This window comes from Gopherus flavomarginatus, chromosome 2 (genome assembly GCF_025201925.1).
Source record: "Gopherus flavomarginatus isolate rGopFla2 chromosome 2, rGopFla2.mat.asm, whole genome shotgun sequence".
Taxonomy (NCBI): Eukaryota; Metazoa; Chordata; order Testudines; family Testudinidae; genus Gopherus; species Gopherus flavomarginatus.
The window spans coordinates 54,227,415-54,255,323 of NC_066618.1; the positions used below are offsets into that span (position 1 = coordinate 54,227,415).

The 27,909-nt window shown below is 39.9% G+C and overlaps 1 protein-coding gene across 8 annotated transcripts in view; it reads left to right on the top strand.

Moving 5' to 3' along the window:
* Positions 1-27,909, top strand: part of PHF14 (PHD finger protein 14) — a 281,202-nt gene that overhangs the window by 115,025 nt on the left and 138,268 nt on the right. For all 8 annotated transcript variants that reach the window (XR_007772412.1, XM_050938592.1, XM_050938594.1 and 5 more), the window contains 2 exons: positions 12,894-12,944; positions 13,085-13,206. Coding sequence is in view for 7 of the 8 variants with exons in the window: in XM_050938592.1 (XP_050794549.1) it covers positions 12,894-12,944; positions 13,085-13,206 (173 nt within the window). In the remaining variant the exon portion in view is untranslated. The remainder of the gene's footprint in view (positions 1-12,893; positions 12,945-13,084; positions 13,207-27,909) is intronic.

The window sequence follows — 27,909 nt, forward strand, 5'->3', positions numbered from 1 at the left end:
TTTCAAGGTCAGTTATCTAGAAAGACAAAGTGTTTTTGAAGATTGTGAAATCTAATGGGAAAACAACGATAATGTAATAGCTCCTTTAACACAGGTTTCTTAGTTGTCGTATGCATTACATAGCACATATGTAGATGTTTAATGATAAAAAGCAATTTATTTAGTTATCATTATTATCAAGTACATAACATTAATATTGACTAACCTCAGTCACCTTTCTGGTTAAGTTAATGTTATTTTAAAAGTTAATATCAATTTGAAATCTAGTCAGTTTTAAAAAGTTAAATGTAGTTTCCGTGCTACCCTCACCCTTGAGTTCTCTGCCATTTTTCATAGTTGCAGCATTTTTCCTATTTTGTGTATGTTTTTCTCTCATGCCTTTTGAAAGACTGACACAAACTGGGGAAACTAAGACCTCAACTTTGCAATGCTGTCACACAGAAATAACTTTACAAGCTGAGTAGTCTTGTATGAGATTTGGGACTATGCACCAGGCTTAAATTACCAGAGTGCATAAGTGTCTGCAGGATCAGGACCTAACTGGAGATGGAAATCAATGAAACTGGCTGTCATATGTGAAAAGTAAATAAACTGTACAAGTAGTTTTTTTCCTCTGATCTTTTTCATTTATGTTTGTGACAATTGTTTGTAACAGTTGATATTGTTTGTAACAATTGTAGGAGATAAATTCTGACAGAAGAGATTAAGTGGCCCATATGTTTTTAAATATTTCTTATTTCAAGGCTTGATCCTTTAAACACCTTAACAGTATGCAATAAAATTAGGGTTAGGTGCTTAGTTTTGTAAGCTTTGGGGCAGGGATTATTTTCCTTTTGTATGTATTTTTGTAAATTTTGGAAACTACTACTACTAAGAAATAATTCGAAATGGCAAGAACATGTCTTACAAAGAAATGTTAATCTGGGTATTTAATTGTATTTTATTTAACTGTTGAATGCTATTTTTAAATATTATATAAAAATAGTTTTGGATTTAGTCTAGTTAGGTTCCTAATGTGTTAGAAATATATGAACATTGAATATTAAATCTTTCATTTCAGTTTGATTTTGTTTAATTACATCTGACTTTTTTATAGATTCTATGTTTTATGACAGGAATCTTTTTTCTTGTCTGTGAAGTGCGTAGTACTCTTTCTGATAGATTTTTTTTGTATGAAAATATACCTATATTAAAAGATAATTATATAGGTTGCTAGGTCAAGTGCTTGAAATTAGGAAATACAAGATTTAAGGTTTCCCATGCAACCTTAATTCTGCCCCATATGTGTCCATCTTGTATGTTTAATGAAACAAAGGTTCTGTGGGGGAAAAATGGTATGTGATCATGTAATTAAAGCCTTTTGTAAAGCATATGCCCAAGGCAGCAGAATTAAGGATGCATTTCCTAACTTTCAAATATTTTGATTTCAGAAATTAAAATAACTTTTTAACATAATTTTTTGTATGTTATTTCCCAGTATTTTTAAAATGATTAAACAAACTGTTATGTGGAACTGTAACAGCCCTCTCCAGTTGTGCATCATAAGGAGGGACTGAATCTAAAACATTCAGTACTTCAGCATAGACCTCTACCACTTGAGCAACAGGACTAACTACACTAGCTAGCTGGCATCAGCAGAAGGCTGTTATATACAGAAGAGTATAAAAGGGTGGGCCATGTCCTGGATCATGGGGCACCCAGGTACTAGTTCCTCCTATAATAGCTAAGACCACAGTCCTGTGATTGGTTGTGCTTGGTGACAACCCTGTACCCTGCCAGAGCCCCCTTGAAATTACACCTCTACCCCGATATAATGCTGTCCTCAGGAGCCAAAAAATCTTACTGCATTATAGGTGAAACCATGTTGTATTGAACTTGCTTTGATCCGCCGGAGTGGGCAGCCCTGCCCCCCACCTGGCGCACTGCTTTACTGTGTTATATCCGAATTCGTATTATATCAGGTCGTGTTATATCGGGCTGACAGTGTAATTAATACTCCATGCAGAGATCTGACTATGCAGAGGAGTTTGCAGGATCAGGGCCTAAAGCAGGAAAAGGAAATTAAGTTGCAGTTCTGGAATTGAAATTATTAATGAATTAATTTACAAGCTGTGAATTTTGGGATTTCATAGGAATTCTAAGCATGAATAATTCATTAGCTTTTTCTGTGCTCAACTTTCTCTGTGTTCTGTATATATTTGACAGATTTTACTGACTTTGCATTAGTTCATTCTGGGAGTATGTGTACATGTATTGGGATCAGAAATTGTTTTTATGATGGTTTACATATTACTCAATTGTTAAATGTTATCTTCATTTTTCAAACAACTGCAGCAGTAATGAAGGGCTCTGTTTTTGGAGCTTATCTGCTTTAGGCAATTGAAATTGAATCTGTCCTGTGATCCAGTTATCCCCTGCTAATGAGCTCCAAAGAGAGAGAAATCTGTTCTTTTTCTGTAAGTGAAGATTACCTCAGCTATATGAACTCGTTGCCATATTGATCTGCCCAGTTGGGTTTGATTGCTAATGAGAGATGTGACTTGTAACTAACCCTTTTACCCACTGCTTGTTATTTTGCTAAATTTTCTAGCACAGGGATCCCCAACGCAGTGTCTGCAGGTGCCATGGCACCCGCCAGGGCGTCTAAGTGCGCCTCTGTACTGGCTGGCGGACAAGCATCTGCCGAGATTCCGCCAACAAACTGCATCATCCAGAGGCGTCGCTGTCGAAATGCCGCTGATTTTCAGCAGTATTTCAGCGACGATGCCTCTGGATGACGCTACTTGTCAGCAGCATTTCGGCGGCGACACCTATTGACGTTGCCGCTTGTCGGCGGAATTTCAGTGGCTGCTCGTCCGCCGCCACGGTCCTCCGTGGCTCGTCGTCTGGTGCCCTCCAGATGAAAAAGGTTGGGGACCAGTGTTCTGGCAGGTTATCTACATATATTTTAAAAAAATAATAAGTAAAGTATGAAATGGCATGCAAAGGGTAAAGTCAAAGTAAAACATTTTACTTTGAAAAATGATATAATGCTATGATTTGAACATATTATAGGAGCAAGTTGGAAAATCCAGTGAAATAAAGTAAAAATAAATTACATTGATATCAATTTCCAGATGACCCTCTAGAAGTAGAAAATGCAATTTGATAGCAGAACTATGTGTTTACCATATTGTCTACATTTGTGTTTTCAAGTGTCATCATGTGAGTAAAGACTTACCTACATATGATATGATAGGATCTCATCAACATTTTCTGCAAAGATAAATCATGTCTCACTCATATATTAGAATTCTCTGAATATATCAATAAAGTAATGGATAAAGATGAACCAGTTGAAATTCTTTTAAATGTTCAAAAAGTCTTTTATCGGGTCCCTCAGAAGAGAATACTAAAGAAATGAAATAGTAATAACATGAGAGGTAAATATTGTCATGGTTTGAAAACTGGCTAAGAGATAGGAAACAGAATAGGAATGAATGGTCAATGTTCCTTTTGGCAAATTGTTAACAGTGGCGTGCTTCCATATTTTCTCCAAGTTTCGTACTTGGTTCAATGTAGTTTAATCTGTTTATAAATAATCTGGAAAGAAGGATAGGCAGCAAGTTAGCAACATGTGCAGACAGTACAGTTATTTAGTCCAGGGAAGACTATGAGGAACTTAACTAAATTAGGTGAGTGTGCAACATAGTGGCTAATGAAGTTCAACATTAATAAATGTAAAATAATATATATTGGAGGGAAAATATGAACTACTCATACGCCTGGCAAGTTTTTAAATTCCCTGAAGAACTCTGAAAAGGGACGTTGGCATTACTGTTCAATGTACAGCTGCAGTCAAAAAAATAAATGGCTAAGATGTGTAAGGAATAAGATGGAAAATAGTACAGAAAATATTAAAAATATAGAATCATAGAAACATTGGGCAGGATGCTCAAGACATCATCAAATCCAGCCCTGTACACTGAGGCAGAGCCAATTACACCTAGACCTGAGGTTCTCAACCTTTTTTTATTGATGGAATCCTTTTCAAATGCAATGTTAATCATGGACCCTCAACTGAGAAACTGATAAACAAAAGTATTTGTGTACATCATAGAACACGTACTGTTAGTAATGCTTTAATAAAAAGAGTATAAGAGTAGTTAAAAATATCAATGAAATGGGGAAGCTTCTTACTGGAGAGTCTATCTATGGTTGGTGTGATGGCTGAGAAGCAAACTTGTAAAGCATTCTTCACTTCCAGTTGGGACCTGAACCTTGTCTTCATAGCTGTCATGGCAAAGAATGATGCGTCACATATATATGTTGTTGGGAAAGGCAGCAGCACTTTCACTGCTTCTATAACTAAAAGTGGGTACACCGCAGCAACAGTTGGCCAAAATTGGCAAGGTGTCTGTTCCCGAAACTTAATTTTCCTTGTGTTGTCACAGGATAGTTTGAGCAGTATCCGTTCTGCTTTTCAACTCAAACAGCAAAATGGCATAGCAAAAGTTGAGAACAGATCCCAAACCCAGTCATATTCCTCCTCGTTTACATTTTTTTAAAGTAAAAAAGTACTCTGCCAAAGCCAGTTACAGGGTTACAATTACCTGTGGGTTAATGGCTCGTATTGTTGCCCACCAACCTTCCCTAGACCTATGCTGAGAATCACTTAGCAAACATGAGTTTTCCCCATGGTCCTCAACATCCAAGGATTGTGGGTTGAAGAAATCAGCTGCAGACCTCTCTTGTAAGTCATTGAAAAAGAGAGTGAGAAGTCCCTAGAATGAGTCCTGAGCTAGCCACAAAAGATCTCCAGTGAGACAGTCCCAACCCGGTACCCACGGCTCATGAAGATCTGGCATGGCAGGTACCGTTGATGCACCTAAGGACCTGATGGGGACAGGCACCGAGTCAATGGTTCCAACTCACAAAAGTAGGAATGAACAGCACTCCGATAAGAAGACACTGCTGGTACGTTATGTACCTTCAGCACCATCATTGGTGTCCCGTCTGACACTGGAGCGGTCAGTATGGGTGAGATCCCCAGCACTATCTGTACCACCCCTGGGTCAGTCAGCACCCCTGGAATTCCAGCACTCAAGAGATGTCCGGGTATCTGACGTACCAGTGTCTCTCCTTCTCAGTACTGGGATTTCAGCACCGAATCTCCTCCTAGTGCAGAAGTGTTCTTCAGTACCCTGCCACCCCCTTCCCCCCGACTTTTGAGTGAGTAGTCGGACAGTGAGCTGGAGAAGACCACTTCCTATTCCTCCTCTCATGCTCCCTATGGTGCCCATTATGAAGAGGCTCCTTGAGTACACCTTGATAGGCCAACCATGGGCACTGCCACCAGCCTTTGTTCTGTTCCCCAAGTGGCTGTACTGGGATCCCTGGGCTGCATATCACCCCCCACTTCTCGAGCTCTCAGCCTTTCTCTTGAATCCCTGAGACGTTCCCCTCTGCTACAGTGTCTGGAACCTTGGAACCCCCAGAGGAGATTGAGGATCAGGAGAGTGGAATCAAGGAAGAGTTGACTCCGAGGATCAACATATCCTTCTCCTCCCCAGATGAGGCTGTCATGCCCCAGCCACCATCCCTAAATGATGATTTCCAGCTTTTCCAGGAATTGGCAAAAAGGGTTGCAGATGCACTGCAGGTACCCTGGGAGGAAGTCAAGGACACCCATCACAAACTCCTTGTCATATTACACTTTTACTCGACCTCTAAAATAGTCCTCCCCATCAACGAGGTTCTCCTGCAAAAACCATGTGACAGACCCCAGCATCAGTGATGCCTACTTGTAAGTGGGCTGATAAAAAATATTATGTTCTGGCTAGGGAGACAAAATTTCTTTTTTCTCACCCTCCCTCCAAATCCATAGTCGTGGACATGGTAAACTCCCGGGGCTGTCAGCACCAAATGCAATCCACCCCCTATGATAGGGATTGCAAGCGCTTGGAATTCTTTAGAAGGAAAGCCTACTCTTCAGCTGTGCGTCAGTTTCGAAACACCAATTATCAAGCCTTAACAGCAAAGTACAACTATGTTAACTGTTGGAAACTTGACAACTTTATTGATCAGCTTCCAGAGTCACAGCGTGGCCTGTTCAAAGTTATCATACAGGAAGGACTGTGGGTAGCCAAAACAGTGCTACAGTCTTCCCTTAAGGCAGCTGACACTGCGGCTTGGAACATCTCCCTGGCAGTGCTTATGCAGCTTGGATCATGGTTACACCTTTCTGGTTTCCCTGAAGAGGTACAATCGACTGTTGAAGACCTTCCCTTTGAAATCACTCTTTGTGGAGAAAACGGATGTTTCTCTCCATGCCCTTAAAAATGCCAGGGCCACTCTCTGCTCAGTTAGAGATCTACATGCCTGGACAACAGAGAAAATTTAGTCTGAAGTTCCAATGCAGACCCATCTTGCAATACCCAGCTCAGCGCTTTTATGAACTAGGTTCCCTGTGCGCATATTATCAGCCCACAGCCTTACACATCACACTTAACCCAGAGACTCCCTAAGTGGGTCTCGGGCTGTATTAGCCAACATTATCAAATAATCACATGCACTCCATGAGGTTGATCTCCTCATCTGTCGCCTTCTTCAAGAATGTCCCTATCTCAGAAATCTGTAGAGCAGCATCGTGGGCATACCTTCGCAGAACACTATGTGATTACTGTGGATTCTGCCTCTGATGCCATCTACAGCTCCACAGTACTGTTATCTGTAACTGATCTGACTCCGAAGCCCCAGCCCTCCGATAGGTATATTGCTCAGGAGTCACCTGGAGTAGAGCACCCATAGGGACACTTCTACTTTGGAGTTTTTGTCAATGACTCTGTGATAGAGAAGGAACTGAGGAAGGTTAGGCCATATGTGCTGGCTAAGCTCGTGGCGGGGCATGAGGAGAGGCAGCACATGTGCAGACCTGATGGACACACCTACCAAAGTTCTCCAATCAGCAGCACAGAGATGCAACCTCACCTACAATGGAGCATCCTAGAGACACATGCCTCGAAGAACCATCATTACTACACAAGGCGAGTAACTTCTTGTTGCTCAAGTGACAAGAATCAGCTCTGAATACACACAGAGAACAGATCTATTGACTATGCTGGCATTTTTACTTACTCTTTTTCAGAACAGAACTATTTTACATGCGGAGAACTTAAAAATACAGAACAATTTTTATTAAAACTTAAATTATTTTTCCTTAGTAAGAGGGGACACCATGACAAGAGAAGCTTGAAAATTTCTAGCTTCCTCTGATTTTAAGTAACAATACAGGAACATAATTGCTATATCAATCAAAGCAGTGGTTCATACGGTCCCATGTCTTTTCTCTAACAATGGCCAGTTTCAGATGCTTCAGAAGTGCAAGAAACCACAAAGTCGGGAACTATGGAGTACAATGTTCATAAAACAATGTTTCTTCGTTACTCAGTCAGTGTTGGCTTATGCTCTGAAGTTTGAGGATTTGTATTTTTTTCAAAACTTTTAAAAAATTCTTACTTCTGTAACTCTGGAGTTTTTCATTTTCCATATTAAATGACCAGATCTTTTTAAAATCCTGCTTTGTATGATAACAAAGCAGTTTCAATTGGAGTAGTAACAATGGGTATCAGTTTGTTTTCTCCATGTGTAACTATTGAATCACTGAACCAACTTTGTATAAACATATTTCTGTAGATGATTTACTTTCGGACTAAGACAAAGCATGAAAAATTACAAGCAAAAAGATATTTGAGAAAGTTAGGAGCAACTGAAATCTTTTCTCAGTCTGTGCAATCTAATTTGTTATCAATGAATGTTTGATTACTTGGTGATATAGGTGTGACTTCTTGATGCCAACGGTCGGGGGCACAGGGATACATCAGGGTACAGGGATCCTTGGGTTCACCAAAATAATGCCATATAAGATCTCTAATAAAAGCCTGTGTCACACTGGTCAATCATAATCATTGTGAGATGTATATATAGAAAATGTGTCAAGTTATACTACAAATCATGTTCTCTAGGTCTGCAAGTTAAGACTACTTCTCTCACTCTGGCTGGTTATATGCAAATTGAGAATTGTATCCTTCTCAATGAATGCCCATTTACACTGTGAGCAAAATGCTAATCAATAGATTATGGGGGCTGGAGGACAAAAGCAGCAGGAGTCACATTGTTCCGGGCATGAAACTTTTAAGTGAACTTTTGAAACTATATCTAGGGTACAGATTAATCCCCCAGGTGTTCCTTCAATCCGTGAGGACAGCCTGCCAGCAGGCTTGATTTTATGAGAAGGTGTCTCAGTCAAGCTGGTTGAAAATGTTGGGGAAAAAAACTGGGGATAAGACATCTTGTAGTAGAAAGGAGAATGGCTTGTTTGTTAGGTTTAGTCTCTAGGAAGCGTGTTATGATTTTGTTTTATATGTAACCGTTTGTTTGTTTGTTTCCTATATTCTTACTCACAGTCTTTTGAATCTCTGTTCTTTAATCGTAAAATTATTCTTGTTTTCACTATCTCTGTATATGTCTATAATCTCAGTATTATGTGTTTAAGCAAAGTGGTGATCCTAAGTTGACTCTTAGAAGCTGATATGTACTATTACTTTGGGAACAGTGTCTATAAGAGTTCTATGGAACAGGGGCTGATCACTCCAAATGGATTCTCAGAGAACTCTGGGTGTTGGTGCATGTCTATCGCTAACCTGTAAAGAGAGGGCAAGACCTGTGGAGGCCTGGAAGGTGCTGTCTGTGTTGCCTGAGGCTGGTAGTTTCAGGGAGTTGATCCACAGCAGGCACAGACAAGGTTTGCTAAAGGCAAGTGGTGGTGAGGTGCCTCACAACCCTGAGTACCCCAGGAAGCATCACAATAGGACTTGTCTACACTTGTGGCGGCATGCAGGGTAAATATAGGTACACGCTGAAGTGAAAGGCAGGCTGCATCTACTCTGTGGTATGTAGCTACACATGGCAACGAAAGACTCTGGCAGGAGGGAGGCAGCAGGTAAAGGCTTCAGCAGAAAGCAGCCACTGGAGCCTTTCCCCACTGCTGGAACCTTTTTCTGCTGCTGGAGTCTTTCACTACAGAGGGGAAAGACTTTGGCAGTGGGAGACAGTGGGAAGGCCTGGTTGGGCTTGTAGAAGGATGTGTAGGGTATATTCCCTAAAGTTCTAGTGTGTCTGTAGTCTACTCACCTAACCAGTGCCTCACTGTCTACACTGCTATCCTCATGTTAGCTGCATGTGCAGTGTCTGTACTCTACCCGCCACCATAAGTGTAGACCTACTTAGAGGACTCAGACATTTTGACCCACTCTCCTGCAGTGCTGTAATACAGCTGCATCAAGTAGCTGTAACTAGCTAACCAGCAGTGTGTCAAGACATATTTTTTTTTTTAACATTTGTGGTTGATTATTGGAATGATCCCTGAATTTCTCAGCTTCATTTTCTTGTTTTCTAGAAAGGGGTTTTGGGGGCAATGAGGGGAAGGGTGTTGTTCAGCTTGTGCCAGTTGTTTATCACATGAAGGTTACAGTTAATACTGTTTAAGAGAGATAAATGTAGTGACTCTCTCAAGGTGGACTTCTATGTGTGTGACTTGCTTACTTGATTTTAAACTTAAAATGTGTGCTGTAGAGATCACCGAAACCTCTTATGTTTTATTATAGTATGTTTTTTCCCCCTAAGAACTGTTAGTATAAACTAAATTAAATAAATTATATTCTACAGTCAATTGGCAATGCTGGAATAGTTTTCACTTTTGGTGATAACCATTCCATCTGTTCTGTGCTAGTAGCCAATGAAAACAGATGGTATTAAATTCACACTGTTTAAATATGTTGCATATTTTCTTTTTATATATTCTGAGTGCTTTAATCTATGATTTGTTTTCAGTACTTTGTTTCATAATTTTAAAAGATATCTGTCTAATCTTTCTGTATGTATTTGTGAATGTTGATATATAGTTAATGCTGCAGCTTTATGAACATCTGCCAGATAGTTATTGGCATCGCTCTCTCCATGCACTTCAGTCCACATACATCGAAAGCTGTTCAATTTGACAAAAAGGTTTTGGGAGTTTGACTTAGTTACTTAACATGGAACAGTTTTAATTTCCCCAGTACAGAAACATTTTCTTCACTTAAATATGAATTAGATTTGGAAAGATGCAACTAGTAGCAACATGCCTGTTAATTTTTGGCATTTATTTGTTAATTTGTTCTGAGTAAGTGAAGAGACAATGCACATGCATAGTATTATCAAAAGAATTTGTATTTCCTATTAATTGTAGATCTATGGTATTAAATTGTAATATCCTTGGAGTATAAAGAGAATATATAATAAAATTGTGTGAATAATATACTCATACACACAGTTAATGGTGTTTACGTATATTATGTATATAAAAGAAAATCCAAACGTTTAGGATGTTTTGGAATGTAAAACCTTATTATTTATTGTCACACCCAAAAAAATAGGTATATATGTATGTTTTGTGTGTATTAAAATAATCAGGCAAGATGTTCAAAAATAGAGGCCTAAAGTTAGGCTTCTAAATTCATATTCAGGAACCTAAATAATGTTGTTTTTCTCACTATTGAGCTTCTAGCACCATCCATTGACCTCACTGAGTGTTCTTCCCTTTTGAACATTGGGAAGATGCCTAGATATGGATTTTGAGCCTAATTCTAGCCCCCTCCCTATTTTTAAAAATGTTGGTCCAAGCTTTTATATTCTATAAGCATTTCATTTTTTCACATTCTTAATCAGATTATGGAGTGGGAGTGGAAGGTGAAGAAATATTAATAAAACAGTAATTCGTATTCATTGATGTCATGATTTAAAGTTGGTCTTTCTTTCTTTCTTTCTTTCTTTCTTTCTTTCTCTTAAAATTGTTTACCACAGCAGCTGTTCTTGTCATAACACGGCACACCTGTTGTAAGCATTTCCACAGCAGACGTGTGCTAGCACAGCACTTTGATCTTTTATTTGTAGAAGAATAATGCGTCCTGCTTTATTTTTACCCTTTTATGCACAAGCAATGTTTCCCCAATTCGTTCGGGGACTTAAAATTTCCTAGCATGTCAAGATCAGGACACTTAAAACTCTCCAGGGGTGCAAGGTGATATCTGCATTAAACTTCAGATTTTCATCATTTTAATACTTAGTTACGTCTCAAAAGCTTTCAAGTTTAGGAGTGTGTTCTGGCCCTCTTCTCATGAAGGGTAGGTGAATTATATAAGTAAATGTGTTGATCTTGGTTCTGCCTATAAGACTCATAGACTCTAGGACTGGAAGGGACCTCGAGAGGTCATCGAGTTTAGTCCCCTGCCCTCACGGCAGGACCAAATACTGTCTAGACCATCCCTAATAGACATTTAATCTAACCTACTCTTAAATATCTCCAGAGATGGAGATTCCACAACTTCCCTAGGCAATCTATTCCAGTGTTTAGCTACCCTGACAGTTAGGAACTTTTTCCTAATGTCCAACCTAAATCTCCCTTGCTGCAGTTTAAGCCCATTGCTTCTTGTTCTATCATTGGAGGCTAAGGTGATCAAGTTTTCTCCCTCCTCCTGATGACACCCTTTTAGATACCTGAAAACTGCTATCATGTCCCCTCTCAGTCTTCTCTTTTCCAAACTAAACAAACCCAGTTGTTTCAGCCTTTCTTCATAGGTCATGTTCTCAAGACCTTTAATCATTCTTGTTGCTCTTCTCTGGACCCTCTCCAATTTCTCCACATCTTTCTTGAAATGCGGTGCCCAGAACTGGACACAATACTCCAGTTGAGGCCTAACCAGCGCAGAGTAAAGCGGAAGAATGACTTCTCATGTCTTGTTTACAACACACCTGTTAATGCATCCCAGAATCACTTTTGCTTTTTTTGCAACAGTATCACACTGTTGACTCATATTAAGCTTGTGGTCCACTATGAACCCTAGATCTCTTTCTGCCATACTCCTTCCTAGACAGTCTCTTCCCATTCTGTATGTGTGAAACTGATTGTTCCTTCCTAAGTGGAGCACTTTGCATTTATCTTTATTGAACTTCATCCTGTTTACCTCAGACCATTTCTCCAATTTGTCCAGATCATTTTGAATTTTGACCCTGTCCTCCAAAGCAGTTGCAATCCCTCCCAGTTTGGTATCCTCTGCAAACTTAATAAGCGTACTTTCTATGCCAACATTTAAATCGTTGATGAAGATATTGAACAGAGCCGGTCCCAAAACAGACCCCTGCGGAACCCCACTTGTTATACCTTACCAGGAGGATTGGGAGCCATTAATAACTACTCTCTGAGTATGGTTATCCAGCCAGATATTGGATAATATCGTAGAGTATGAATTTCTCTGCTCAAATGAAGTAGAGGGGGAACTGAAATAATTTTCTAGAGGGGTCAAAGATTTGAGGTTAGGTTTAAAGTGCTTTTACAGGATGTTGTATGCAAATAAATAACAGTACAGTATCTTGATTAGAGCTAGTGGATCTTGCATAGCACTTGCATACATGCTTGAGGAATTGGACTCTACTCTTACAAACAGTTTGTTCCCATATATGTGTAAATTATATATTTGTGAGGTTGCAATGGTCTATAGAAGGTTTATGTATTTTTCTAGACTATATCTGAGAAGAAAACCGTTGAAATTTATTTTGCTGGAACAAGAATCCACACCTCCAGTCCAATATATTAAATAAATGTAATCACACACACTGTTTTGATGTTGCTGTGTATTGAATAGTTTTGAAAAGACTAAGGAAAGTGCTCTAATGTTTACTATTGTAGTTATCTTTGCATTCGTTCAATAGTTTACTTTCTAACAAATTTCTGCAGATATTTCTCTTGTGAACAGTAGATTAATTGTAAAGACATTTTGTATTAAATTAAATTAATTTTTAAATATATTTTCTTTTAGAGAACTAGAGGACGAAAACGAAGCTTTGTGCCTGAAGAAGAAAAGCCTGAGGTTGGGATGATAGTGTATTTTTTTTAACTTAGATTCACAAAATATTAAACTTCAGGTGTGTAATGTTGCCTTCAGTACTATAATTGAAAATGTTTGCTTTCCCTCTCCCCACCTCTTTCTTTTGATTTCTTCTGTGGCAGGAACGTATTCCTAGAGAAAGACGGCAAAGGCAGTCTGTTCTACAAAAGAAACCCAAATCAGAGGATTTAAGAACCGAATGTGCTACATGCAAGGGGACTGGAGACAATGAAAATCTAGTCAGGTAGGCTTAATGCTGTGACTTTTTCCACAGGGATTAAAGTTCTGTCTTCATCACTTTCTCATCATGGCCATAATGAAGAAAATCACAATATAGAATGCTTTTTAAAAAATCTGATTTAGGGGAATGTTACTTCGGAAACATTGATTTAATCCACTTATTGACCTGCCACACACACTTACACTTAAGATTTAGATGTAAATAAGCAACATAATCTGTTTTCTAACACAAGAGAATTCATTTTCTTTTGTCAGAGTGAATTGCCTATGTTTTATAACAGATCACAAAGATAAACAAACTGGCAATTTGATCATGATATTCCAATATTAGAGTTACAGCACTTCCCTTATGTAAAAAATATTAAATCAATTAGCTTTGGTAACGTTGTTCTGAAGTGAAGTGTATGTTATTGTGAGGAACATACACATTTTTAAAAAAATGTTTTAATAGTCCTCTGTCACTTCACACCATAGTAGATGCTTCTCATATGGAAGAAAGGTGAAGAGCTGTCTTGCATGTGGCTTTTAGCAAGAACAGCATTATAATCAGGAGCCTCAGCCAAGAGGGGAGTGATCTGATGTTGCAGAACGACAATTCTTCCTTGAGTGCTTGTTCATATCCATTCCCATGTAGATGTGCACGCGCTACATGCACCACCGCCAGAAAGTTTTTCCCTCAGGGATATCTGTTGAGTTGGCTCTGGTGCCCCCTGGAATCACGCCGTCATTGTGCTGCAATATAGGGGCCTGCTGATCCACCACCTCCTCAGTTCCTTCTTACCACCCATGATGGTTGCTGGAACATCTGTTCATCCTTGTGTCAATATAAGTAGTCTACCCAGTGGGCTTTGTCTCTTTTTCCTGTTTATAGTCCATAAAACAGTAGTTATTATAGTTTTAGTTTTAGATAGTAGTAATAAAGTAGGACTCTGCTTACTGAGGTCTCCTCTTTTCAGGCACCATGGCATGCCTCGGTCTCTGAAGTTTAAGTCGTGTGAGACTTGCCATAAACTCATGCCAATTAGTGACCCTCACTCTTCTTGCCTTAAGTGTATGGGGGAATCTCACCAGTGGGGCAGCTACAGGATTTGTACCCAAAAGGACAGGGATCAGAGATTCAAGTTCCCCCTCACGGAGGTGGCTCTTTGTCCCCTCTCGGGAGCCAAGTCACCTCCATCTTGGTGGGAAGCGTGCTGGCTTCTTTGAGAGATAGGCAGCGTAGCCCAGCCTCTCTGACACCAAGAAAGGACTCCTCGTCTGCATCCCAGGACTCTCGGCATCACTAGGGATCTCCAATGCAGAGAAGATCTACCCCTCATGGGGACGCTCAGTGCCGAAGAAACAACAAAAGACAGACGGGATGCTCCCCAACTCAGAAGCCTTCTGGTCACAAGGAAGCCAGCAGAGTGAGACCCATGTCAGGCAACTTGAGCTCAATGGCTGCCAGTCTGGTACTGTCGACTCCAGCCTAGCAAGGGGAACTGTTGAGTCTGGTACCATTGGACTCTCCTCCAAGTGAGAGCCATAAGCATGCAGTGATGGCGTTTTGATTTACACCAGAGGCATTCGAGGCAGCAACAGACCTGCTGTCCCTCCTGATACCGCTTTCCCCCATCAGGTAGGAACAGGTACCGGTAATGAGAATGGCTACTGCATTGGCCACAGGTGCTGTCAAAGGGAAAACCGGTGATGATTTCGCAACACTAGCCACCCCCTTCCCGGCACCACTCTGATACTACCTGGCACTATACCCCCGTGGTCATCGGGGAGTGACTTCTTGTCATCTAACTCCGAACTAGAGTGCTACAGCTCCCGCAGGAGCCAGCACCACTCTGACTGCCGGTACCTGATGGCTGATATGAGCCAAGGGTTTCCACCAGTGACCTGGCTTGCAGCGTGACAGGTACTTGTTCAATGGTCTTTTTGGACCCCCTAGGCTTTCCATCAGGCCCAAGCACCTCAGACAAGGAGGTTGTACTCTATCGCATCGGAGGGTAAGGTTCCCCCACTTCTTCCCTCATTGCAAACCCAGACTTCTATATGAAGAGCAGTAAAACAATTCAGGATCTTCCTTTCGAGAGCACATCTCTCTCTCCAGAGCAGACAGACTCTTAGCTCACCACTTAAAGGATTTGAGGGCCACCTTGAAGTCACTAGGCCTACATACCCCAGCCCCATTGAGGAGGCATTTTAATCCCCAACCTTTGCCTCATTTCTACTAACCTCAGTGGAAGCAGGATTATAATAAGAGGAAGGGTAGGTGCTACAAAAGGAGGCCTCCTCCCCAGCCTTCATTGACCCATGGGCCTTGGCTCTCTAGACAATCGCCTGGGTTGGGGGAGGAGGGGTTTTATCTGGGGGGCTTTGGAACTCAGGGTCTCTGGTCCTAGGAGGAGTTCTCACTACACATCAGCGTGCGAGAACTCAGAGCAGTATGCCTTGCCTGCCAAATGTTCCAGCCCCACCTGCAAGGCAGATGCATGTTGGTGCTTATGGACAACAAAAGAGTGATGTTCTATGTAAGCAGACATGGTGGAGCATGCTCTTCTCACTTGTGCCAGGAAACACTTCACCTGTGGAAATTTATTCAAGGCCTCCTACGTCACAGGACCAGTTAGCAGATCCTTCTCCAGTCACAAGAGATCCATTTGCCCAGATGTTGTGAAGGACATTTTCCAGACGTGTGGAACTCCCCAGACAGACTTATTAACAGTGAGGTGCAACAGTAAGTGTCTTCAATTCTGCTCCTTCATGAATCACAGCTCAGGCTCTCTCCTTCTCCCATGCAGGGGCCATCGCTTCCATGCATTCCCTCCCATTCTGCTCATACGCAAGGTCCTGCTGAAGGTCAGAAAGTGGGGAATGAGACTCAGCCTGATAGCCCTGGCTGTCAACACTGTTTCACCCCCCTTCTGGACCTCATGATGGAAACACCAATCACCCTACCTCTGTCTCTGGATCTCATCTCCCAAGATCATGGCTGCCTGCATCATCCAAACCTTGAGTTCCTCCATCTAATTTGCTACCCCTTAAGTAGCAATGGCTATCGTGTATTCAATTAGAGTACACCTGGAGGTGATTTTGGCTTTCTACCCAAGGGTAAATGGCAGGTCCAGTTTTGCTAGCACGCTCTGTAGCTGAAATTAGTCTGCCAAAACCTGAACATGGTTTGGGGTTTCAGAAGTGTGTGGCCAAATATTTGCTGCTTGCTGTGTTCGAATGTTGAAAGAAACAATAAAAAAATTCTTCTTAAAAAAAAATCCAAAACTTTTGAACCACCCCAGCTTGTGACCAAACGCCTGAGCCCATCTAGTCAGAGATTTTTCCAGGTTTCTGATACTCTGCTGGCTTCCTTCACTCATATCTGTCTCCACAACTTTGGGTTCATTTAAGTTAAAACATAAGAACATAAGAATGGCCATACTGGGTCAGACCAAAGGTCCATCCAGCCTAGTATCCTGTCTACCAACAGTGGTCAATGCCAAGTGCCCCAGAGGGATTGAACCTAACAGATAATGATCAAGTGATCTCTCTCCTGCCATCCATCTCCATCCTCTGACAAACAGAGGCAAGGGACACCATTCCTTACCTATCCTGGCTAATAACCATTAATGGACTTAACCTCCATGAATTTATCTGTTTCTTAGAGACTGGCTCCATGGAGTCCCTCACAAACTGGAGACGGTTACTATGCGTTTGTCTGTAGTATAGATTATGTACATACTCCGTGAACTGAGCATTTGAGCTAGTTCCAGAATCTGGGATGAGCCTATGTTGTGAAAACTGAAATGCTCAAAATAGCACATGCCTGTGAATGAACACAGGGTGCTAAAATGAAATTAACCCAGGCGGTCTCAAACTGGGAGTCAGGACCCCTCAGGGGGTCATGAGGTTATTACTGGGGGTCGCGAGCTGTCAGCCTCCACGTCAAACCCTACTTTGCCTCCAGCATTTTTAATGGTGTTAAATATATAAAAAAGTGTTTTTAATTCATAAGGGGGTGTCGCACTCAGAGGTTTGCTATGTGAAAGGGGTCACCAGTACAAAAGTTTGAGAACCACCTAATTAACCCCTCTAGAGCCTTGGGAATGCAGGGGGTAGGGGGTCTCCCTGGGTAGGATTGGGAAGGAGGTAGGTGGTGTAGGATATTGCTCTTCTCATGTGATCCCTCCCCCCTGGCTCTCTTGACTCTATCACTGTTAATCTAAAGTTACTAATTTTAAATGAAGCTACCCTCCCCTGAGATGAATCTCCCTATGGCACTGAAATTAAATGTAGACTATAATTTGGCATTTGAGAAGTGAAAGGTATGGTAGCCCTAAGGGAAAAGATAAGAGCTTGGCTCTTTGGTTAAATAGCTGTCTGCAAGCCTCAAACTGCTGAATGAGCTTTAGGGTAGGGAAGGCTGTGCCTCCCCAAACAACCTGGCCCTATTCCCTATCCGACCCCCACCCACTTCCTGCCTCCCCACTGCCCGCGTCAGAATTCCCAACCCATCCTGCTCCTTGTCCCCTTACCGCCCCCCCCGATACCCTCCCAACCACCACCCCGGGATGCCACCCCCCAGGAACTCCCCCTGCTCCCTGTCCCCTGACTGCCCCGACCCCTATCCACCACCACTCCCACTGAGTCCTGACAGACCCTTGGAATGCCCATGATCCAAACCCTGTCTCCCTGTCCCCTAACTGCTCCCCCCGCCCCCTCTGCCTCCTCCCTGTCTCCTGACTGCCCCTGGGACTCCCTGCCCCTTATCCAACCCTCCTGACCCCCTTTCCATGCCACTTACCCCTGACTCCCTCCTCTGCCAGAGCCTCAGCGCACTGCGTCCAGGAGCCCCACCCCTTTACCATGCGGCTCCGAGCAGGAGGCGCTCAGGCCCCGCTGGAGCCATACCTCTTTAGCTCTGTCCAGATCCACTCCTGGATGTGGCGCGCTGAGGCGCCGGGGCGAGGAGGCGGGGCGAGGAGCCTCCGACATTCTTGGTGGGGCCCCTGAGGGGCCCAGGACCTGGGACAAATTGCCCCATTCCCCCCCACCTCATTTGTGGCACAGGTTTCCATTCAAGACATTTGTAGAGCAGCAACGTGGTCTTAGGCAACATTTGTAACTCACTATGCCATCACTCAGCGGTCCAGAGATGATGGTGGATTTGGCATAGCTGTACTACAGTCTGCTTGTTGTTGAACTGCGAACCCACCTCCAACATCTGCTTGGGAGTCGCCTACGTTGGAATGGACATGAGCAAGCAGTCGATGAAGAACAAACGGTTACTAACCTTCTGTAATGTTGTTCTTTGAGATGTGTTGCTCATGTCCATTCCAAAACCCACCCTCCTTACCTCTCTCTGTTGGAGTTGCAGCAAGAAGGAACTGAGTGGACAGCAGGGCGTCAGGCTTCTATATACTGGCACTATGAGGGTGTGACTCCAGCAGGCACGAGAGCCAACCTGACGGATATCACTGAGGGAAAAACTTTCTGGCAGTGGTGCATGCAGTATGCACACACTTACATTGCAATGGGCATGAACAACACATCTTGAAGAAAAACGGTTATGGAATGTTAGTAATCACGTTTTACTGATTACTCACAGAAATGTGTTGACTTTGCCTTCAGAGCTGGCATTTTCCCTACTTTGCCAAGCTAAAGAGACTGTACAGTTATTGTCTTTGGAGAGAAATAATGGTGCTCAGCAGCCAGAAAAGAGTTTTTAGTTGAATCAAGAGAACCTCCATTAAAAGATCTCTTGGTTAGCATCAATAAAAATAGGAGTGGTTTGTTTTTATTCTTATATTCCTCCTCTTCAATCAGATATTTCTGTTGCTGGATCTTCAGTTCAGGCACAACTGTTTAAATTTTTGGGAAATAAGTGTATTTCATTGATTAATGGGGTAACTTACCTTTCAAGGAACTAAAGTTATGGTAGAAAGTGGGAATCAATAATACATGCAAGGTAAACATTTTCGTTCTGTATATGGTTTTGGAAACAGGATTTATTCCAGATATATTTAAAGTTTATACATATCATCATTTATTTTGAATTTTGGTACCTGAAATAGAGTATATAATTGAGTATATCAGTGCATTAGTGTCTATAAACACAAATTAAGCTTTTGATTTAATATTTCAGCAAGTTAGAGACGCTGTGTAGAAATGTGATATAAAAGATAATAAGGTTTTGGCAATGATCAAAAGATATCCAGCAAGAAGAATAAATGGGTTTAGGAAAGTTGTTTTATAGGCAGGTTTGGAGGGTGAGTGGGAGGGTTACTGAGGATACCGTGATTGTGTTTTACTGGGAAAAAAAAGTAAATGAACAAATTTTCGTTAGGGTTTGAAGTAAAAGTGTGGAATAAACCTAAATAATCTTCATTAAATGAAATATAAACCCCAGGTTTCAAGGACACAAGCTAAAACGTATTTGGGAGCACTACCAAACAGGTTTTCTGCTGTGTAGTGAATCTACTGGGAGAGGAACCGCAGAAACCTACCTCACTTGAAGGGAGCTTATAAATTGTTTCTCCTACTTTGTTCAGGTCTCCAGAAATTATCAGTTTTCTGATTCTGCCTTCTAGCTGGGGGTCTTCGCTTTTTCTCCCCTCCCCACTGCAGTTTGCAGGCCTCCCTTATAGTAGTAGGAATGCAGGACAGCTTTTGAAAATGCAGGTTAGTAACATTTCTCTCAAATGGTGGATAGTTACTTAAGGAAGTCAACAAGAGTTTTGTTCCACAGCTCATAGCTATCTACTTCTCTGAAGGCCTGAAATACTGATATAGTCAAGGAAAGGACAGCCTCAAAAGACAAGGGAAGGGTTTTCTTGTGGACCATTCTAATCTTTTCACTAATTAAGTCACAGTTCGTGTTGCCCTACCTCATGCTACACAGGACTCAGAGCCAATATCTACCAGTCTGTTCTGAGATAAGCTTTTATTGTACAAGTAAAACATCCTGTGCTGTTTGGTTTGGAGGCGGGGAGGGTGGCTTGCGTTCTTTGTATCAGTATGGGAACAATCCATATCTGAATCCTGAGTCTTAGAAATAACATTCTGGGATTATATGAGAGAGCTCTGGCTGGTATCTCATCTGCTGCCTTCATTAGCACAACATGGGCATAAGATCAGAAGGAAAAAGTGGGTGTTGTGAGACATTTTGAAGTTAATAGCTACGCAAATAATTATTCCTGTCCTTTTCCCATCCAGTCACCAATAAGAAAGTTTTGTGTTTGTGAGTTGTACTGAAGATATTTCTCCAAATGAACAAGACCAGTCTTCAGTTATGATATAAGGAAAAACTCATGAAGTTAAACAAAAATGAGTGCCCACTGAAACTGAAGAAATAGGGTAGATAGTCTTTGAGTATTTTGTTAGCTTTCCCTATCTGACATTGCCTCACACAGAGTGGATCGCACAAATATTGGGCAATCACTAGTGTGTTACAGAAATTTACCTAGTTTAGATTTCCATTGTTTATTTGGACATCCCACTTTATGGTTTATAAAAGACAGATGTTAACTGGAGAGTAATTAGATGAAAACAAACAAGGACAGATACTGCAACATTGCCTCACTGAAGGACTCTTTTGTTCATACCAAGCCTATCTGCTGCCGTGTATGGAGATCTGTGAAGTAGTTCAAACCTCCAGCCTTCCCATACTTTTCTCTGCAATGAAGAAGATCAGCCTTTCAGCTGCAGAGAGACTGAAAAGATCTTATAGGTTGCAGTGATATCTTAACGAGTGAACAACCTTGGGGACTTAACCTTCTTCTCCTCCTTCCTAAACTTATCTTTCCTGCTGGTCAAGAACTTCACAGTGGCTGAAGTGCTGCTGAATGATGATTCCCGCTACTGCCTTTAAACCTATGAAGCCATTTACTCTTAAAACAGATCTGTTTTAAATAAGCCCTCATTTCTTTCACCAACCAAGGCTTAAATTGTTCCTGTCCCTCCTAGCATTTCAGTTAACATGTATATTAAATATAGATCATTCTTAAAACAAAACAGTTTAGGGGGTGCACAACTATTAACTACAAACTATCTGGTGCTGTTTCACCTTTTAACATTTGATAGGGGTTTTATTGATTGGATTGATTCCAACTTCTCAGGCAGAGTATTTAAAAGGATGCACACAATCACTGTGTTTTGCGCTAAGGTCCTTCTAGTCTTATGTCAAAACACCACAACATTATTGAAACTAACCCCCTATTCCTCCCTTTTAGAAGCTCTATATTAGTTTAGAGTATTAATACAGCTGTTTTTCACGCTGTTTTCCAGAAGCTGTTTAACAACATTTAGGTAATCCCAGACTATCTTTACAGTCTCTCATTGAGTTCTTCCAAATTTTTCAAAGATTGTAAGTTTAACATTCTTGGATTTGAGCTATTCTCTTTAGTGACGTTGTATAGTCTTAGTGTGTGTGGTTGTACTGGAAATGTTTGTCCTTAGTATAAAATAGATTCCATATGGCTCTCCAGATGGAAATTTAAGATCATTGCTACCTCCTGAGTAAGTAAGGGATGACCCTACTGTCATGGTGAACACTCTCTCTACCAAACTAACTTTAACCAAGTTCTGTTTTCTTGGGGTAGCACTTGAGGTATTGCTGTACACTTAGTAGCTGCTAATTCATCAACTCAGTCTTTCTGGTACCAAAATTGAAAACTTAAACTACAAAACAGATTCCACTGTATACAGAAATATAGTGAAATAGTTTTAATGTCAGGTAATAAAGAGTAAACCCTTAGAAATTATAAACTACGACCCAGGAATTACAGCACAGAGTTGAAAATCAGGTTTCCTCATTCTTTTTCTGGCTGTGCAACAGTGGACAAGTTACTGAAGGGTCCTACATCTCAGTTTACCCATCTGTAAAAAGAATATCATGCCCCCTACATGAGCTTTAAGGTTTGAATAATAGATTGAAAAAAATTACTTGAGATCCTCTGATTAAAAAGGTGACATAGAAGTGTAAAGTATTTTATTATAGTGAGCTAAAAGGAAGTTTTTATGATAGAAAATTGACTGGCAAAAAGAATGTCTTAAGTACCTACACTTTTGTACCGAAACAGTGTGATAAAACAGAGCTACCTTAAATTATTAGCTTTGCTTTAAAGTAGCATTTTGATGAAGCAAGCTTCTCTATTCAAATAGGATTGCTAGTATTGTCTATATGTAACATGCATATGCCAAGATCTTGTTTGCCTTTATTTGTTACTGCTGTCAAATTCTGTACATGGATGGTTTTATTTTTGTATGTTCCATTATCATTGAGAGGTCTCTGTACCAGTCTTTGTGTTGTACTCCTTTTTAGTCTAGTATCTCTGTTTTTGGTCCTTTCATGTATTACTCTATACTTCACTGCTTTAAGGCAAATTAGTAGAAGAACAAGAACAGTTTTCAGTAACACATCGATAGAGGAAAAAAGTGTTCATTTGATTAACTAAAAGGCTGGCCTGTAACATATAATCATTGCAAGTCAAGAAAGTAAATCTTTGATTAGAACGAAGTAATGTTTTACAGTTGTCTTTCTTCTTGCTATTGAGCAATAACTAAATTTTAAGCGTAACCTTAAATTTCTTGGACAGTTGAACTGTTTAATTTCCTCTGAAATTAATGTTAAGCTTTTAGTACAAATAGTTCTGGTGTAGATCGCTGAGAGAATCCAGTTCTTTCTGTGAAAGAATTAATTGTTCAGATGATAGAGTTACATATCTGCAAGTTTGATTTGATATTAACATATTAAATCCACAGGCTACCTAAGACATTAAACAGCTCAATCAATTAATATTAATTGATCATTAATGTAAATTTGGAAGACAATGGATACTTTTTAACTTCAGGAGTTCTCAAATCTTGATATCAAGGGTAGAATTGTTTTTAACGAACTCCAAAAATTCTAATTGAATAAAAGATATTTAAAAGGCGTGTTTTTTAGAGGAAGTCTCTGGTATATTTCATATAAGGAGCAAACTTAAACAAAAACAATTGTTGCATACTAAGTGTTTTCTTTTAAGGGTATAAATAGCATTCTTACATTTTAAAATTGTATACTATTTATCAAGTTCATTTGTTTCCCAAGAAACTTGCTACTGTCTGGTAATGCTTCATTATGATCTTGTATGAGTCATGGATCCTGCAGTAGAATTGCCTGCTTCATAACTGTGTCCTTACCTTTTAATGAGGTCATAATTCACCAGTGCACATATTTAAAATGTTCATATCATCATATTACATAATAGCTATCCTGGGAATTTAGCCATATTCTGAAGAAATGTGCATAAATTGAAACATCTTCAAGTGGCTGAATAAGTAATAAAATAATGTACCTTCAGTTTTGCACAGTAGTCCAAAACCAATTACCACTGGTCTGTTGGAGTATTCCAAGTCATACACACAAAATGCTTTTATGCAGCACAGAATTACTATCTATTCTTTTCTGATTAAAAAACAAAAATCTCAGTTGAACTATATGTATTATGTTTGAATATATAGTAGTAAGGCCTCTTGAGGCAAAATAGCCAGATATTCAAAATAAATTCCTAAAGTTAGGCTTCTAAATGAGTTTTTAAGAAAGCAAACTTTACAAAAGTGCTGATTATCCAGCTGCTCTCAGTGAAAACTATTCAAATTACATAGATGACAGTTTTCAGTTTTGTGGTTTTTGGCACAATGGACTGCCAGTATTTTGGGAGATAATATTAGATAGGGTGTGAGAGAAGGCATAAGCATGGTGTTTTGTAGTGGCCTTTAAGAAGACAATTAAATGTGATAATACCACAAAATTGTTGCTCAGGTCATTCCAAACAAGTGCAAGTAAAAACTTTATACCACATTTTCTGTGTACCACACATTTTAAAGTGAATATATTATGGTTAACTGCTGTAAACTTTATTGGATTTTTGTTTATATCCTCATATAAACGTAGTGTTCCTTAGTCACTGGGATTCATATTAACTAGACCAAACTGACTGATGCACATGTTTTTTCCAATTAAGCATTTGGTGTCTGCCTGTTAGGGAACTGGCAGTCCCTTAGCTCATGTCCTCATAGGATATCAGGGTTGGACGGGATCTCAGGAGGTCATCTAGTCCAACCCCCTCCTCAAAGCAGGACCAATCCCCAGACAGATTTTTGCCCTGATCCTTAAGTGGCCCCCTCAAGGGCTGAACTCGCAACCCTGGGTTTAGCAGGCCAATGCTCAAACCTCTGAGCTATCTCCACCCCTGTTTCCAACCTGACTAGTGATTTTGATGGTTGGTTTTGGATATACACTTCAACAAAATTAACAATCCAGTAAAATGTGTGAAAGCCAAAGTGATTTTTAGTTGTTTGAGAAATTTTAACTATGAGCTTGTAACATAGTGGAAGCTAAATAGGTTGCTACAAGAGAAACTGTAGTCATTTCAGCCAGTATTTTCAACAAGCTGATGTGTTACAGATTACAATTGCAATATTTTATTGGAGCTTCCAAATTAAGTACGTCAACTTCCTTCTTTGTAATGCTCACTAATGTAATCAGTTTGCTATGTATAATTCTGAAGGATTTATGCAGTATCTTTGAACAGGTTCTCAACGGGCAGAGGTTACTGAGTATTGCATTTTGCTTTAACTTTACTTGTTTTATGATACTGTTTTCAAATTGTATTTGGATTTAAAAAAACCTTTTCTTTTATGCTAGATTTCATCTAAAGTAAATACAATTTTTTTGTTTGTAATTAGTATAGTCTTCAAATTGTAATTCTCTCTTCTGCATAGCTAATAGGTGGGTGGATGATATTAAAAGCTTAGAAATGATGAGATTTGATGGTGCAATGAATTAGTGTGCTAGCTTTTTTGCTCTGGAAACCAAAGACCAAAATTTCACATAGAGCCTACCCTGTACAGCTTTCAGAGTTAATTGATTGGCATTTATGGGAGTGTTGCCTGTATAAGAAATATGGGATCAGGCCCTGAGATGACAAGAGTAGAATTTTTGTTTTTAATGTCTCGTTTCTTTCTTGATATAATGAGATTTGAAGAAATGATGCCTCATTTGACTCTATGCTTTAGACAGCCCCAATATGGGAATATTGAGGATATTGCTAGTCAGGACTGGAAAGCTGTCTTGCATAGGTCCATCTCATAGTATTTCTGGCTAAAGACAGTGCTACTAATCCCTCATACATTTTGAAAAGCGATACTATAATGATGGCTCTAGCCAACTATACCTTCCAGTTGGGTCCAGGCATGGCAAGAAGAGAGATCAATTTTGTTTTATTGTGGGAAAGGAATAAGTTTTCTTGATTTCTCATATTTGTATTTGTTACAAATACTTTTACATATGTAAGACCAGAAAAAAATGTGCACATGTCTGTTTGTGCTGCAGTGCAAGTGGTGGAAGCCTGTCTTCTGCAATCATAATATGGTGATCAGATCCTGATATCTGACAAGTTTGTCTTTGCAAGAGCTTTGCTTTTTTTCACCAAATCGTATAGATTAATTTTCCTCTTCCTTTATTTGGAAGAACTGTTTGATGTGCAGCTTGGTCCTTAGCAGAGATCAACGTGAGCTGCAAAGTTTGGATCTGAATCCAAACTTCCTCCAAGCTCAGCAGGGTTCAAATCCAGAGTTCTGGTTATAGCTTATAGACCATATGGTGAAATATAGTTCTCACCTGTGACATTTAGAAAGCTGTTTATAAATAAATACTCAAGCATTTCTTCTGTCAAGATTGCATCTTTTCCTAGTAGAGCTAGCAAAGAACGTTTTAACAACTTTTTTTTTAAAGGGTGGATTTATTTATTTATTTTGTTTATTTCTGTAGTTTTGCTGCCTGACAAAGTCTGTGCTGCCGTCCATACATTTATGCCTTATGGCCTGTCAGTATATTTGACAGTTGTCATCCATTCCAAAATGGCTGTGTACTTCAGAGTTATATGTTGTTTCATCTGCTACCCTTGGGGAATATATGCATCATTGTCCTATTTGTAATTTGTTAAAGTCCTGAGAGCCAAAAGACTTTCTGAAATGCAAAATGTAATATTGTTTCTCCTGTAATTAGTGTCTTTAATTGAAAATAAGGATGAGTTATCATGCAGAGAAGGTCATTGAATGGGACATCTCCTCAGAGTAAAGTCACTTGTACAGTGTTGATATGGAACAAAATGTAGAGACCAGAAGTATAATAAAAACATGACAATCCAGGGGACTGATAAAACTGAATTTATTTCCTGGCTCAGCTATCTGCAGTGGGTCAGGATTACAAAGGTTACTGTACTTGTCACAGGTCAGTATCCTCTGATTCCAGTGGTTACTGTTAAAGATTAATTCCTTAAACAATCATCCTGGTATCAAGTAACCAAATTCACCTGGCATTTAAATGAATCAGATAATGCATGATTGTAGTCAAAGGTCTTCAGTCGTTTGAAATTCTGTAAGCTTATCAAATAAGAGCATTTTGTAGTACAGTATCTTCATAAAACAAATGTCAAGTTCTTTATTAATTCAGATGTTTTGCTTCATTAAGCTGAGCCGCTTTTACAGCAGCCATGAAACTCAAAGTTGTACTTCAGAAATATATAACCACAGAATAGTCTTGTTCAGATATTAAAATACAGCAATCTTTTTTAAAAGGCCACAGGAAAATAAGACTTTAAATGCAGCGATGCAGTGGCTGTTGTGATTTTAATACAGAAAATGTGTTATTGCCAACTCTTGCATTTTTTAATTGGGCATCTATGCAGACAATTTTCTCAATTAAATGCCTGTCTGCAGCATCATGTCAGCATCAGCTGACTATTGCAGTAAGTAATCTTAATGTGTGAAGCAGTGATTTCTTACAGTTCTCTAATTATTTTCCAGTTTATTTCTTCCCCTGCCCAGACCCTCAATTATGTGGTTAATCTATAATGGGTTGATCTGCAAGCTTTTTTGATGGTAGGAAACCAAAACCATCTATAAGGTGTGTTGCCTCAATTTTGTTTCAGAAAGTCGTCACCTTCATCTTAATGTAAATAGATTGCCACATATTTTGGCTTGAGACAAAGATCCAAAGTGAAGGAGACACGAATAATAGTGATATAGGAAACTTCAAATAATGTTGCATCAATTTCTTTGACATTTCTGTAGTCTATTTCATGATTAAGCATGTCTGATGGCACCAATTTACAGTAATGAAAGTGAGAACAACAAATTTATTTGAGACTGGAACTTAATTTGAGTCTAAAATGAGAGGTATACAGGTTGACTGCCATTACAGCTCCTTGTTTCTGAGTAGAAAATTGCAGTCTTCTCTGCTTTTTGAATGTGCTTTAGTTAGCAGGGAAAGTATTGAGGAAAAACACTATATATTCTCTTCATATGGCTATCATCTTTGAGTTCACATTGTTTCCTTTTTACCTGAGGATCAAGAATCTTAATATTGACTTAAAAATAAGCTATTCCTACATATGGTGTTGTCGCTCCACATGGATGGCTAACATCAAGCTTTAAGTCCTCTACCTGAGCCACTGTAGAGCTATCTCCCAAACACATGTGATTCTGCAGTATGTTTCTTTCCATTACGCTGCCTCTCAGGTGATCCAAGTGAGCTGCTTGAATAAAGGTGGATGCTATTGTTAGTAAGTGTCAGACAGCAGAAGAAGTTTTGTTTAGTTTGTTGGAAGGTGATAATTTCATATCAAATTTCAATGTATGTGGAGTAATTTTCTCATAATGGTATCAATTAAATAGATAG